At 39.7% G+C, this 16,483-nt stretch overlaps 1 protein-coding gene across 1 annotated transcript in view; it reads left to right on the plus strand.

Moving 5' to 3' along the window:
• The first annotated feature begins 203 nt into the window (after positions 1-203).
• LOC137992749 (hemicentin-1-like) overlaps positions 204-16,483 on the plus strand; it is a 79,731-nt gene continuing 63,451 nt past the window's right edge. The window contains exons 1-9 of the mRNA XM_068838248.1: positions 204-926; positions 1,106-1,169; positions 5,103-5,187; positions 5,775-5,819; positions 8,034-8,357; positions 9,056-9,376; positions 11,293-11,625; positions 14,309-14,614; positions 15,978-16,310. Coding sequence (XP_068694349.1) covers positions 889-926; positions 1,106-1,169; positions 5,103-5,187; positions 5,775-5,819; positions 8,034-8,357; positions 9,056-9,376; positions 11,293-11,625; positions 14,309-14,614; positions 15,978-16,310 — 1,849 coding nt within the window. The 5' untranslated portion in view covers positions 204-888. The remainder of the gene's footprint in view (positions 927-1,105; positions 1,170-5,102; positions 5,188-5,774; positions 5,820-8,033; positions 8,358-9,055; positions 9,377-11,292; positions 11,626-14,308; positions 14,615-15,977; positions 16,311-16,483) is intronic.

The raw sequence follows: 16,483 nt of genomic DNA on the forward strand, positions 1-16,483 counted from the left end.
GCCGCGTTCTCTTCCTGAGAATGTGGCAAGCGGAAGGAGCGATGAGGGGTGCCCGTATTCGTGGGATACAGCTGATGACACAAGTTTACGACTCACCTAAAGATACCGCGGCTTATTTTTCAAAGTTGATTAAGCGCTTTTTTCTGTTTAATTTACGGCATACGTTAAGCAGTTTTTATGAAGTATAGTTACTGATAAATGAACAAGAATTTCTCGGCTATTAATCTCTTATCTCGAAGTGTCGAAGCAGCCAGTTTCTTTTAGTCAAAACAGTTGTTTTTACGGGTTCAGTTGCAAAAAAGCGATACACTCTTCCCTGATCTGTGTAACTGAGCCGGTAGTGCTATTCCGATATTTATTTGACCTCTGACATGTATATAGCCGACAAATTGAGCACAAACGCCCGCTTGAACTTGAAAAAATATTTCACCTAACTCACTCTAACCAAAGGGTCGTAACGTTGAAGATTAAAGCGTTATTCTCTGGCAGCACTTAACAATCTGTCGAATATTGCGAAGAAATACTGTGCCTGGCGAGTCTGTTGGCTACCCGTTTATGCAACAAAGCATCGTGTTACAACTTCTTGGGTGGAATCTGTTCGTCACAACCACAAATGACAAGAATTTAATGTTTAACGGATCAAATCACTGAAAGCTGTTTTGTGTTGTGATGTGAAGCGATGGCCATTTTGTCGAAGTGTGCGAAGAGCCTTACAATGCGTTCAGAGCCTTCCATCTTCGTGGTATGATTTTCTCCGTGACATTTTACAGGAAATCCCTCTGACAGCTTTCGGAACAAAAATTCCACAACTTTCGCAAAATTCCGCGGGGCATCTCCGCGTATGAATCACAATCCTGACTTCGTTTCCGCGCATTAGTTTGTACGAACATGAGAGAATCATCGAGGAAGACCCTGCATTGGCCAAGGTAAGGACGGCGTGGTTCGTCATACAAGAATTTCAGAACTTGAACGCATTGGTTCAAGACAGGGCCGTGAACTTTAAAATTTATCATTGTATCTTTTCGGCGGGTATATAGTAATCGGTGTTGAGAGCAGTGTTCTGTATTCTAACACTAACCGCTTTTGATCATTTTTTTGTCATCAGAGTCCTTTATGGGGGCATCTTTACAATTCTCTTTGTTAATGCTTCAAACGCAAGACAACAAGAGGTAAACTGAAGTTGATTCGTTTCTCCTTCTATAGCCTTATTGTTATTCCAGTTACTTGCCATCGTGATTCGAGAACATACCATGTGGCTATTAGCGAATATCTCTGATACACAGACATGTCTGGCTTAAGCAATTTTGTGACAGGTCGAACTGAAGACTGAATATTTGTATCGCATATCTGAACAAAGAACTGAAACCTCGAGATCACTGATTTGCTCCGAGCTATCGAGGAAGGAAACGACTTGATAATAACTGCCAACTCCACGATGGCATCCTCTCAATAAATAGTTCGTTGCAAAGGAGATACTAAAAAAGCACAACAGACACAATAGCCTAGATTTAACCCGCCAAAGCTTGAAGTTTTTTTACTGACACGAAATGTATGTAGATGTTATCTTTGTTTTCCTTGTAGAAATAAACTGATATATAGGAGAAGTTTCAACGTGAATGTTTGTGTTGTAATTACAATCAGCTCCAGTGATAAATCGATGACACATTGTTTTCGAACGAGTTTTATAAGTCTAAAGGTTTTTCTTTTTTAAGAAATACCAACAAAAATTTATAAATGCTTGCTCTTATTTTTGGCTTTTTATGTCTGAGAAAGTCACTTTTATTATATAAGAATTACTAATGTGAGTCATCGAAAAGTAAGGGGATATCCTAAGCGAAAGGGGCATCAGTTTCATTTTGCACGTACGACTTATCTGTCGTTGCGAAAGGATTTACATTTGCCGAGAGAAAAGTATACTGACTAAATTTGTCTGCAAGCTGATGTGCCGTTGTAACTCGGCCTTAGTGCCTTGTTAAGTTGTTGGGCCAGAAATACTCAATGTCACGGACTTTTTTCCCACATAAACCACTTCATTGAAGAGACCTGTGACATAGATCAGTTTGATCGGAATGGCTCTGTACCTGGGACGGACAAATCCCTTGACAATGCCCACGGCAGCGATTATCCGTAAACTCACGCAATGAGATTGGTCGTTGTGGAACTTATCACTGAGCGGTAGGCATTAACGTTCGTTTTAGCGCTCGTTCTGTAGAAGTCAGTTCTGTTGCACGTTCTCCGCAGTTGATGATTTAACGCCGGATTCTTTTGCCATTTTCCTCCGGAATAACTGAAAACTTTGAAGGTTTTTTTAATGTCTTTCCTAAATACCTATTACATGGTTGTTGTATTTTCTCGGAGTAACGAAAAGAAAAAGAAAACAAAAACGTGTGTAATTTCAATTTTAGCTGCTAGCTTTAAAGTTGCAAAATAGAGGTTACAGCAAAAGATGTTTACTTCTCAGACTGAAAACTACGCTGTGCCGTAAAATGGGAAGAACAGCCCAGCCATTTTTGTCATTTCTCTGTCGTGAATACGCTGGGTTATTAATCAACTGATTGATGAGACGGTAAATGATCATGATTATTCAAACACAAAGAGACTATAATGATTATCTAGCAAAGTATTTTTCTGTAAGAAAGGATTGTTATTACACATAACACGAGAATTTCATTCCATAAAGCTCATTTGTACAAATCTATACGCTTTATTTTCACATGTGAAAAAAGCCTATACAGCCAATCAGAATTGCGTACAGCTATTTCACATGTGAAAGTATAACCAATCAACGATAGCGTAAAGGCGTTTCCATGCCAATCACTCGTGCATCTCGTGCAAATCGTGCAAATCGTACTTTGTTATTGAATTAAATTAAATTTGCATTTGGTTCTATTGTTAGTGAGTTTTTGTTTATAATTCGCGTTCAGAAAACTATTTTAATGAAAATTCTCATGTTATGTGTAATAAACAGTTTACGACATAGAAAGTGCTTTGTACGGGGTTTATTCACTCGTTGTTTGTGTCAAAAACCCTCACTCGCTCGTTCCTCGCTCGTTCGGGTTTTTGACACAAACAACTCGTGCATAAAACCCCGTACGGCGCACTTTCTATGAAGTAATCTATTTTTAGGATGCCATGCTGTATTTTGTGTAGTGATTAGAAGATAGTCAGTTTTTGAACTATTAGCAATTTTCTCTGAGGTAAGGAAGACATTTTTCTCAATCTTGCATTGTAACCTTAAACCTACAGACAGCGATCTTTTGCCACAATATTAAAATGTCTTTAAAGTCGCGTAACATAAATTTGAAATTTGTTTTGTCGGCTTCTTCTGCGTGATGAAGTTCTTCGCCGGGAGAACTGAATCGATACGAAATGGGACGTCTGTGCATTTTCTTGCCTTTACGGGTATTGTTCACGTAATGTGAGTTTTACAACAGCCTGTGCAAAGGAATTCGAATGGATAACGATAACACAGCACAACGCATGACAATACTATTTTAAGATCTTATTTAATTTGCATGCAAAAAATATATATATATAAGCAAATCTACTGAGTGTGAATCTGTTGGAATTTAAGAGTTTCGCGTGTAAAAAACATCTATAATCTGTTCGAGAATGAGCTGCAGAGCCCACTAATTATAACTAACCCTAACTCTTGAAAATTAAAAAATATCCTATTGCTTTGTTTACATTCCCACACCGTTGTGAATATTTCGTTTAATTCACTTTCCATGGTGCCAAAATAAATAATTGAAAAACAAATAAATAACTCCTTAAAGTAGTGCTAAGATGTTTTTTTTTCTGAAAATTATGGAACTCGGTCCTACAGGCGTCCACAGTTAGGTAAATATGCCACTGCATGGCGTCTACTGTAGTCCAGAAAATGCATCCAAACAGCTACAATACTTTACTAAGGTTTGGTGAACTGATTGGAATATTTTTCATTTACCTGAAATATGGTTATTCAAATGTGCTAAATATCTTTAGGATTAAATAAATAAAGTTAATTTGCCGCCTGAATTAAGGACTTTCGTGACCTTAACGTTTCGTTTCGAATGCCAACCCAAGAGGGGACTCAGTCTTTTTTGAAGGAACCGGCCCATTCTGGTGATGTGTAAAAAACCTTACTATGACTCCAAAGAGTTTTGAAACAATTTTTACGTGATTATTAACAAACATGGCTTTGTTTTCCTTCTAATTAATGGTCAAGATTATAGTGTTAAAGGCTTAAGTCAACGCCCTTAATAAATGCTAAGCTGCAAACTGAGACCTTCCAGGTCTCAGTTTGCGTCTTGTTTAAATTTGCTTAACTCCTGATCATAAATAGAAAAGTCGATGAACTCTTTGGAGCAACATTTTTGTTGGTACTTTAGTAAACAATTTTCTCGAAATTGACTTAGTTTCTAAACGTAAGAAAAAGTATAAAAATGTGTGCACAATAGTGTTAGCAATAGTATCAGCTGTGAGTTTTAAACTCTCAGAGCGACCAAACCCGTCAGTTTGCAAAGAAAATGCAACAATTTGAAGGAACACTTGCATGATAACCCCTCGCATTCTTCTGGAGGAGTATATATCATCCTCGAAGTGTGTTAATTTGAAGGCGTTTCCAAATACCCGGTCTGGCCGGTCAGTTCTGTTAGATAGCAACATGTTATTCCTTTACGGAACAAAATATCGTAGTGTTGGCAAAAAGTGCCACTATCCAGATGAATTGATGTAAAGTTTTAAAATGCGTCGGGCAGGGTTTTTTTTTTTTAATGCTACATATAATTTTCGGGCATTCACGGGCATTCACGAAGTTCAGTGGACTGGGGACCTAAGGGCAGCAGAAAGGAAGCCATGCAACACTAATAATAATAATAATAATAATAACCTTTATTTAAAGAGGGTAACACCTATTACTATAAAAGTATTCTCCCTAGTGGCCCTCTTGTAATCTTGCCCTTTTCACGTTTTTTTAAAAAAAAAAATTGTTCTACAGTGGTGTTGTACCGTTTCAATCAGTCTATTCTACGGGAAAACGTGTGTGGCATGAAATTGTTTCTGTGGTACGTAAGAGAGAAACACTCTATCACTTTGATTAACACCTTCTCTTATTTTTCCAGACGCCTCATCCCGATTCTTTTTCAACATTACTCAACATTTTGGATGATAATGATGAGATACGAGAGAGACGAGATGCTTTAGAAGGTAATATTTGTTTTAAATCGCTGGTTTTCGGATTCACTTAGGTGTTTAATGAGCCATTTTCGAAATATCAATATTCAGCTTGATTGTGAGACAGAGAGGACAAAAACAGTAGAATTGCAATGGATATGAAATTGAGATATTAGCATATCATCCACTTTCCTTTGTCTTTGTCATCTAAACTTCTCTTTCGAGCAAAAATTTTAATATATCAAAAGTGGCCTATTGACAATCCATGCTTGATCCACGTGAAAGTACTCCGCGAATAATCACACTTGCTCTGTGGTTGGTGTCATTGCCTACCTCTTCTTCGATGTCTACTCTCTGACGCACAAAATGCGGTTTTTAGACTAACTAGAGAAGCATGCCGCGACGTTGTTCCACCCACACACAAAAACGTTCGTAGCGGGTCTTGGTTTCCATCCTGTATTTAGTTTCCATCATGCTTTCGTCAATATCCAGACAAATTGAATGAACACTCAATTGATTTGAACATCAACAGTAAGTTGAGCATCAAGCTTCCTTCGACGAAAAAGAGAACAAGATTATAGGATTATAAGTTTTAACCTCTCTGTTGTACTGTGTTTCAGATTATCTGAGTGATGAAGCAGGAAGTGGCAATGTAAATGGAAAAGGTATGGTCACATGTTATTCTTTTAGGCCCGTTTTCAACGTCGCATTTTACATGTGCCGAATCTAATGCAAATGAGCGAAAACAAGAGATTTTTCTCATTTGCATTAGATTCGGCACATGTAAAATGCGACGTTTAAAACGGGCCTAATGAAGTAGCGTTGGAAAGGTACCCTGACTTAATAGTGATTTTACTTTGAGAAAGAGGAGAAGAAATTTCATCTGACATCAGTAAACACCTTGAAGTTCTTTACTCAGAGTTTTATCAGTAATTTGTTTTATAGCCAGTTCCGACCTAAGATGAAATCAAAGTTTAGATTCATAGCGTGAGAAACACGCGCAAATCCAATTAAAGTAATTACAGGAATTAATCTACGTCGAGCAAGGTATGAAAAAAAAAACCGTTAAGCGAGAAAAGTGAAAGGAGAGGAGCAAGCAACAACGTCTAACAAGTTAGTTTTCTTATAGCAAGGCGTTAAAAAAAAAGACACCCGAAAAGACGTGTCCAATTTCTAAATTTTTTTTTCGTGAGATTTTCCGAAACTTGGGAGCTTAAACAACGGAGACGGCTTCAAAGTATAACTTTACACTATCGGAAGTATTTCGCGTTTATTTCATCGCGCGCACGGTGCAAACTATGGGAAAGGTATCCCATGGTTGGTACGAAGGCTTTCGAAGTTAAGATAGAGACTGAAATACACGAATGATATGACGCGCTCGTCAAAACCTTGCATTTCGTTAGTTCACGTCGTTTCTTAGCAGACTTCGCACGTGCAGCACGCTTGTTTTTCTAATTAAACTAATAATATAATTGTTTTGGCGCGTTCACGGTCCCTTTTGAAGAATTGTTAGGGCCTAGCCAAACGGGAAATGTTTGGCGACCAAACAACATCAAACATTCTTTGGTGACCAGACATACTGATGTTGTGAAGTTAGTGGCCAAACGGTTAAAACATGTTTGATCTAACTCAGATCAAACTCCACAAGAAAAGAATTATGGGTGACAAATACGTAAACGACACGTGAATACAAGCGGCTGAGCAAGTGTGGTACGCATGGGCGAACCAAATATGTTTAATACAGCTGTCCAAACGAACAGAGCTTCGCCCATCAAACACAAGAACAGAATAAATGTTTTAGTTGTTTGATCAAATGTTTGATGGTCTTCAAATTTTATCAAACACGATTAAACAGCACCAAGCAAGGTGGCCAAACGGTAAACGTTTTGGTCGCCAAACATTACCCGTTTGTCCAAGCCCTTATATATAATTACTACTTGAACTATTTCACATTCAAGTCGCGGGATAAGCGTATTCTTTGTAAGCGAGCCGAAAGAAAAATTTAATGATTTGGCTGAAGTCGGCGCATCAACATTCTTCAGCCGTTTACACGCACCGAACGCAAGGCCAAGCGTTGCACCAACTTTGCGGGAATAAACAGCGTGGTCACATGAATTTACACAGGTTTTTATAAAACTCGCGGGTTGACTTAAACCACATGTATTTAAACCGGCTTGGTCGGTGTTAATTTGGTAGCAGAATTTAACCATTTTCAGGTAAGAACTAATTGTGCATCAGTTAACGGCTGAAGATTCAATAATGTTAGCCCTTTTACTCGTTAATTTACGCTCGCTAATTTTAAACTCATGTTGAGTGAGTTTTCATCGATTTAGCGACCTTAAGGCCCTGCACAGACGAGGCAAGTTGTTATCGACGGCTGTTTACACTCGTCAACTTAATTAAATCGACAACTGTTAATGTTAGGAAATGCGTTTTCACAGACGAAAAGTTTAGTTGTCGTTAACCGGTACGTTTTGCGGGAGCCTCGGAAAATAGCGACAAGAAAAGTAGAACCGCTGACTTTAAAAATCGTTTGCGTCGTTCCAAAATAGACTTAAGTTATCGATAACTTGCTCATACTCGGGAGAAAGGGAGTTGTCGGCCGTTTTGTTATCGACAACTAAAGTATTTTTTCTCTTTTTTGTCAACTACTACTATTTTTTGATAACTAAAACGTTATCGATCCCTAAGAATTTAATTAAACGGATCTGAGACGACGGCTTCGTCTTGATTTTGCTTTTCCGTCATTGGTGATGAAAGTGTAGGGTGCGATTTTTTAGAGTCAAATACAAAGCCAGTGTAGTGAGACCATCAAAACTTTGACGGAATTTGACACTCATTGATAAACCTCCTGAAAGAAACTTGTTCATGTACTACAGGCCCTGACATCATATTGAGCGAGCAGAAGAAATTCGTTCTCCGGACACCAGGCAAGCTCTTAGTGGATGTTGGTTGCACTGTATTCGCCGTGAAAAACACGGAAATAACGGTGGCTTGTAGAGCGAATTCAACGTCTGGTAGCACCAAGATTGAGTGGTTGAAGAATGGGTTCCAAGTGAGCGACAGGTTTATTGGTGATGTTGCAGCTATTTCTGGTTCGTTGCAAATTCGTAAATTGGGTCGTTTCAACGAAGGAAGCTATACGTGCAGAGCTTCCAACGATGAAGGGGAAACAGATGCTTTATTTACAGCTAAAATAGTTGGTGAGTTTAGTAACTTTAAAGGCAGCTACTATGGCTTTCATTTAGTCGTTAATTTACTGAGAATTAACATCAAAACCCCGGATGAAGAGAGGCCCTTTCCTTTCACTGTGAAACTTAGATAATTTATGCAAATAAGCAGACCTTTGGCAACTGAGCTTTAATATCACTAAATGCTATCACTTAGGATAATTAGCAAAACTGTTCCTTTTTGTCATGATTATTTAATGGATGGCCAGGCCATCTCCAGAGTAACCTTTACCAAATATTTAGGCATCACTTTAAACCAGAAACTCAATTGAAACCCACATTGAGACCTCCTATGTAGCAAAGCCAATGGAACACTGGGCCTTCTAAAAAGAATAGTGGGTGACTGCACTATAGATGTGAAGTCGAAATCCTATGCTACTTTTGTCCGCCCGCAGTTAGAACATGCCAGTTTTGCATGGAACCCTTATACTAAACGTAATATTAAGAAGATTAAAATGGTCCAACATAGGGTAGCTAGATTTGTCTTACATGGCTATTGTAGATTAAGCCATGTTACTCCTATGATTAATCAACTCGGGTGGGACACCCGAAAACAACGTAGATTGTTGTCTCAATCAACCTTGTTCTTTAAGATCCAGCAAGGTCTAATGGGCATCCCACTTCCTCCTGAGGATAATCATGATTCCATTTGAGGTGTCTTTTTCTCGTAGTCCCATTCCTACCGACAATTCTTAAGGCCAAAGGCTCCTTCGAGTTTGGACCCAACGAGAAAGCAGCAGAGATCACTATAGGAGCTGACGTCACAGTTTACCGCGGTGCAACTTTGGTCATCCGCTGCCCTGTTGAAGGCGCTGATGATGCAATGGTGTACTGGACAAGCCGAGGCAAAGCTGTGGCTGTTGGAAAGGCTGTTAAAACTGGAAATGATCTGATCATAAGCGACATCGACGGGCGATACGCTTTACCGTACACCTGCACTGCAAGAACGAGTAGAGGCAGGGATAATGCGGAGTCAACTGTCTACGTCAAAGGTGTCTGAAATTGAATGATGTCTTTGGTATCGTCTTATCAGTTTGCTTGGTTTTTATTCTCCTTTTGACTTGTAGGCTATCATGGCTGTATTGCTCGAGCATGTTGAGCGCCAACTATAAACGCTTTATTAAATCTTCAATCGCAGTTAATTACGATGCTAGCCAGCGTTCAGTCTTGGTTATCAGCTCATTTACCGTATGATCTATTATGGAAACTGCTTGCGTCAAGACAAGTGTTGTCAAGCTGAAAACTGATTGGATTTAATTTCTAAATGTCTAAGCATTCAGAATTAAATGAAAATTTAACAAAAAAGTTAGTCCATTCGCGCTTTTTGGATATGAGACTGGTGATGGTGAAAGATAAATAGATGCAGATAGCAGTTTACCATCTCATATCCAATGCGCGCTAATGGAATAATCAACAACTATTCACCGAAGTGGAGGTGGCTAGTGGTGGATATTTCGCGAGAGGTAAATATTTAGTAAATAAACCTCTTCTGGCGGCTGGTATGTAGCCTGATAATGTCCGCGGCTCAGAGATTGTCCGAGAAGTGGATATTTGGCCGAGAAGGGAAGCTTCGAGGGCAAGTATGAAATTTTGAGGATAATCTCTCAGCCAAGGACATTATCAGCCAACATACCAGCAAGCCAGAAAGGGGTTTATTTATTTTATAACCCTTCCACTAATTTTCATATCTTGGAAAATAACCGCTTGCATATAGCTAGTGTTGAGTGTGATGGCAATGCTTCGTATGTCTTTGATGAACTGTTCAAAATTTGACTAGAAAGAAATTAAAGCGTGTCGGTCTTAGAAATCAAATCAAATCATTTTAATTGTCACTGCGAGTCGAAAACTCGAAAACAAGGCGCTTTTTTGCTTACTGATTAAGAAATTTAGTTCAACCATGAACGACAGAATGTGCAAAGTCTGGATGACAGTGTTTTCAAAGGCGGCTGGAATTTTTCTCTTCGTTGAACGGCTGGCATTAACTTTGATTCAATTCACGTGGGATTACATCTCTAAAGTGTGATCATAACCTTCTTCACCTTCATCCCCAAGGCTTCAAGAACGTTGGCAGCATTTTTGTTGACTTTTTTGTACTTTCCGCCGGGAACAGCATTTGCGACCAGCTTTTTAATGTCACTACCACTCGACTCAAGAAAATGAGTTTGTTTTTCTTCCATGTAAAATGAAAACTCTTCTGCTGCCTGTTTTCCGCCGGCTTTGTTTCTTTTCAACGGAAATGATCACTGCAGCACATCGCAGGGCAAATATCCACACAAACGGGGGTTATTGCGCGTGAGTTTGCACCACATGACTTAAATTAGCCAATAAAATCGCCCGAAAAGTAATGGATGGATTATAACTACCACTATAGCCACCGACATTGAGGCAAATAGTTGTTTTAGTATATACTAAAACAGTGAGATAATACATATTAGCACAAAAAGATGATTTTATTTCTTCCTGCAACGATTACATTATTTTCGGGCGCAAATCCCACGCGAGGTGCTCGGAGGTGAATAGCAAAGGATAAGCGGAGTTTGAGTAGGGTCTTCAACGCTATCCACTGCTTTATCATATACTAATTGTCAAATATACCTTATGACCTCATGTGAAAATTGATTGCACTGGACGTTTTGTTGAACCGAAACAACGCACGGTCGTTTCTTATGATGGAAACAGTTCAGAGTTAAGTGAAAAATAATTCCATTCGCACTTGTTGGATGCACTTCTTGGATGTGAGATTTGTCACAGCCAACTCGTATCCAATGTACACTCACGGAATAACCGTGAAATTTACCGCGAGGACCTATGGATCTTCATAGAAAATTTCCAATAGAGTCCACGTACACGGTTGGCATCCATTTAAGACATTAATGCTTTATTTTTTTTCCAAATTTGGCACCAATAGAATTGGCACCTCCTAATATAAAATCTGGCACGGAGGAGATTCGAATCACAGACGAGGAAACAACTGAGATCGATATACTCGTTGGAACAAAACTAACAGTCATCTCCGAGACCCTGGTAACAGTGCGCTGTGAAGCCTCAATGGACCCATCACCGACTCTAAGCTGGGAAATTCAAGGAAAGAATTCTGATTTCAAGGACGCCGTGTCATTGAGTGAAGATAATTCGACTTTAACACTCAGCGACCCCGGAGAAGAGGACTCGGGGATTTACAAGTGCGTTGCAGTTAATAATGTCGGCCAGGATTCTGAGTCGTCAACCATTGATGTTTTGCGTAAGTCACGGTATTAGTATTCACCTTAATCTTTAAATATGTGACCTGGTTATCAGACTGTCTCTTCTACTCGTCGTATGAGGGACAACGATGTCGACAACGATGAGATTGCGACCAAATTTGAAAGAGCTTTTACATGCAAGACAACGGAGATACCGATTAACCTTTGCTTTTTGCGATAAACGGTAGACGTTGAGCTGATTTAATAATCTAAGACCAGTTTCTTATCTGCCATCCACAATTATGGAGCAAGCACTCTAAAGAAAAAAATGACAGTGAAAGGCTTCAGCCTGCCATTTGATGCTCACCCAAGCGCCAAGTTTTTTTTTTAAAACAAGAACGACTTGGTATTCTGTTTACAGTCCCCTGTAAAGTGGCCGTCGTCGTCATCATCATCACTGTTATCAATACGCGCCGCCAAATGACAAACTGCCCTTTGTAAAACGCGCCTTTTGCGGGCCAAATGGGAAATGCCTGGGCTAAAATGTATTTGCCGCCCTGATTCTGATTGGCTGAAGAGATATGAAACAACTTCGCACGGCCAATGAGATAATGAGGATACCATTTCAATGCCAGAGTTGGTGCAAATTTCTGTGGATGAGTTTTTTTGCTATTTTTTTTTCTCGCTTTTTGTTTTTATTTTTTAGCTGATCGTATTGTAGCAACAACTTTCCCTACCACAGTTTCATGCTACATCTCTTTTTAATATTTTCTTCTTATGAAGTGAATTCGTATGATTTGGCATTGTGTATTGATAATAATGATAATCACATCACTTTTGTCTGGCATACAGTTTATTTGTGTTTGGTTGTAATGATGGTTGTAATATTTTATCACCCTCTTTACCGCCGATAACTCCTTTTCCTTTTTTTAAAAACGCGAAAGAAGTATTGCTCTAGGTTGAAAAATCTTTTTATTTGAGAGCCGTGATTGTCTTTCTAAAATGCGACTGTAAGAGAATGCCTGTATGTCGCTAAAAACTAGAATTTGCTAGCTTTTTAAGGTTGAAGAGGGATCTTAGCTCTGACCGAAAGGTCTTTGAGTGATTTGCCCTTCCTGTAAGCGACAGTGGGGACATCCCGAAAAATTCGTGCAAGCTTTGGGTTGTAAGTGATCTCTCACACCTGGGTTGTAGGTGGTGACGAAGAGGAGAATGTTTTTGGATGTCTTTGGTTTGTATTTGAAAGCGTTATTTCACGTGATGAGAATTCGACTTCGGCTTGTATTTTGTTAACAAGCTCTTGTGTGTAGCCTCGTTCGAGTAGGCCGAATTTGAAATCCCGTTTGTTTGACTCGAATCTCTCTTTAATTGAGTTCGTTCGTAACAAGTGCAGTGTCTCTCCTTTAATAAAACCCTTTTTCATGCTGAGAGGGTGGCACAAAGAGAGTTGCGTGTATTGGAACGTTTCTGTAGCTTTGAAGTGTGTTTGAACATCGAGTACTTTGTTCGACGCAAAACGGGGTCCTTTGATAGCTTCGGTATCTAGAAAGAACAGCGTGTTCAGATGACATTTCGGATTTGAATTTGATTGTGGCATGGAATCGGTTAGCAAAATCAACGAAATTGCTGAATTCTTGTTTGCTTGAAATCCACACTGAGAAAATGTCATCAATGAACTTTTCCAGATGATAGGTTTGTTTGTGAGGGCTAGAAGGGAGTAGTTGTTTCTCTATATGGACCATAAAAATGACTGAGAGGGCTACTGCCATTTTTGTGCCTATTGCAGTACCGTGGGTCTGCAGGAAGTGCTTACCATTAAAATGGAATATCATGTGTTAAAAAACGTTACATCTGATCTGATTTAAAAAAAATTGGTTACAGATCGATAAAAAAGTCTTTAAAAAACACAGCACACGCAACAATAGAGAATAGACAATGAAAGACCACGCCGAAACCACGGACAATGACATGTTCAGATTTATGGAAAAGAATGTTCACAATTGGCACAAAATAATTTTCCTGGAATCGTGGCACTCTGCAAAAAAAACGAAAAAAAGAATGCAGTGAATGAACGGAAGCCATTACCTTCTGTTTACAAAACCTTGATGAAACCCCAGGGGGAACAATGATTTCATTTAAAGGTGCTGAGACAAGAGGGGTCGTGTTGCAGGGACATTTTGCAGTAGTCACATGTTGCAGCGACAAAAAACTTGTGTAGTGCACATTGAGGCGACAGGTAGCAGGGGCGTGTAGCAGGGACAAAATCACAACATGTGCACGCATGTGAAAATGTTTCGGGTACATGCTTCATGGATATGTTGCATTGACATGTCCCCTCAGGTGAACTGATATTTTTAAAGTTGTGCAACACCAATTTGGGGGTGATTTTGTCCCCGCGACATGTCCAATGAAACTTCATGGGACACGTCACAGTCACCTTAAAGCATATGAGAGATGCGCCAGCCACCACCACCAAGTGAGAATTATATCAACACATTTTTGAAATTGCATCCACTGGAGATTCGGAATCAATCCGAGTTCCAGATAGGATTTCAAGGCACGACCTTCCGTGATCATCCCATCCAGAGCTCGGATAAATTCCGAGCCTCCAATTATATGATCCACCAATCGCTTTCGCCTTTGACTCATTGAAGAGCAACGTCATTCAACTTGCACCGTGGGTTTTCTTTTAAATAATGCGCTATCTTGTGTTTCCAGATGTTTTTATTACTTTGCTTATAGGTCCCGACCCTCCAAGAATTTTTCACTCCGAACGAAAATTAACGCTTCTGAAAATAAACGAATTACTTGAAGCGACAATAGGCGACCAAGTCACGATGCTAGCTGGTGGAAATGTTATCATCACATGTCGTACATCTGGGCTACCTACGCCGACAATTAAATGGAAGAAAGACGGTAAAGATCTATCAGTCAATAAAGACAGGCTAGAAATAAGGAACGCAACAGACGATGACTCTGGAGATATCACCTGTGAAGCGACAAACAGAGCTGGAATTTTCAGTTACACCAGCAAGTTAGGAGTCATCGGTGAGTATGTCCACGTACGTTCACACTTGATCGGCCGCAATTGAACAATTTGATAGAGTTGTTGCGAGGTTTTAGTTAAACCAACACTTGAACAATAATGTTGCCCTTAAATTTGCTGAACGGCTGAAACATCAAAAACGTGATCAGCATAGTTGCTACTGCTATGCGTCCCAATCTTAGCATCTCTCCTACGAAGGGGGAGGGGGGGGGTGTGGGGGAAGGGGGGGCTTTCCCTTATATCAGAGTTTTCTAGAAAGTGCGTAGCTGGCGGTATTGTAGACACGCTTGCCGCTCGCTTTCAGCGGCTTCGTCGTACCCACAATACTGCCACCCGACCTTTTTTTCCGCGCGCCACAATACCACCAGCTACGCAGGCTAGAGAGTGCGAGGTAAAAAATAGAGCCTGATTTCTTAATAAATTGGCAAACGGGATATATCTGACACTACTAGAGTATTTTTAGATTATATTTCTCAACTTAGTCCTATTTTCTGGATGTTATAATTTTAATACAAAAGAACACTGAATATCGGAAAGCCATGATGGCACGTGGTTATTTTTTTCTTTTTTGGCATTTGATTGGTTCACGATGCGTAACTGCAAAAGTAAAGCAAATAAGGGATTACTTTACAGTCGAAAATGAGAATCGTTCTGATTTAGCTGAATCAAGCTATTATGTTAACTCAGAAACTCCCGGGAACCAGTTATTTCAAGGAGAGGTCAACCAGTGCTAAACAAACCCGCGTTCCACGTCATTTTCATTTCGGCCAATCCGAAGATAGAGCGACTTTCATATGACCTTCAAAAACAACGTCATCTCCACGTCCAACGTCCAACCAACGGCCACGGCCAACGTCATCATGGAACTTTCTGGAATGTTTCGATTTGACGTCATTTGAAATACAGTAATGTGATTGAGCAATCGAACTGTGTACTGCCCGTATAAGGAGTTTCCTTGGCGGGAATAAGGAGAATCTTTGTTTTAATCTTGCCAAACATTGGTCCGTGAAACAAATTGCGAACACTTTGTCAAGGTCATACGAAAGTCGCTCTGTAAAGGCTGTTCATTGTCAAAGCAGTGTCCAAAAGCAAGGAGCAAAGGAAAAAAGCAATGATCTACTTAAGGTTTAAACTGCAGTCAGGTTGACAATTAGACCTTTCATGCTTCTCTGGGTTGGAAAATTAGGAGTATGTCTTAAAAGTTACAATTCGAAGAATTCAAGCCAGGGTAGCAGCAGTTGGACATGTCTGATTACTAAGAGTTGTTTTGTGTTAAAAACCACAGTCCAAGTTCATAAGTGGCCTGTTGTTTGTTTTCTTGGACGAATTATCACTATAAGAGGAAATTGTTTCTTTCATCCTTAGGTGTCGAGAAGCCGGAAATTCAATCATCTTCTGGACGTGTGATCGGTGTACAAGGCATGGAAGAAGCCATAATTACTATCGGCCAGGACTTGCGGGTCGTTGAAGGGTTGATCGTCCGCCTTGTCTGCCCAGTCAGTAAAGGATTCCCCCCTCCTTCCGTCACATGGTTTTTGAACGATCGCTTAGTGATATCGTCGCAACGCTTTTTAATCAACACGAGGAGCAACTCTCTTACCATAAATGGTATTAATATGAATGACACGGGCCAAGTTTCTTGTGTGGCCAGTAACGGTGCAGGACATGCTACGGAGTCTTCTTTTGTCGGCATTCTAGGTAACGATATATTAATTATCAAACAATTTTAAGTTGCTGGAAACAATGTTACAAGATAATGTGACAAGCTAAATGTTCCGGCGGAGTAGCTTAGTGATTTTAAGTTCATTGGACGCCAACTGGAATTCTTTGAAAACGTGATAGAGTGATTTTTCAATGTCCTTCTTTGTAGG

This window comes from Montipora foliosa, chromosome 2 (genome assembly GCF_036669935.1).
Source record: "Montipora foliosa isolate CH-2021 chromosome 2, ASM3666993v2, whole genome shotgun sequence".
In the NCBI taxonomy this organism is placed as follows: domain Eukaryota; kingdom Metazoa; phylum Cnidaria; class Anthozoa; order Scleractinia; family Acroporidae; genus Montipora; species Montipora foliosa.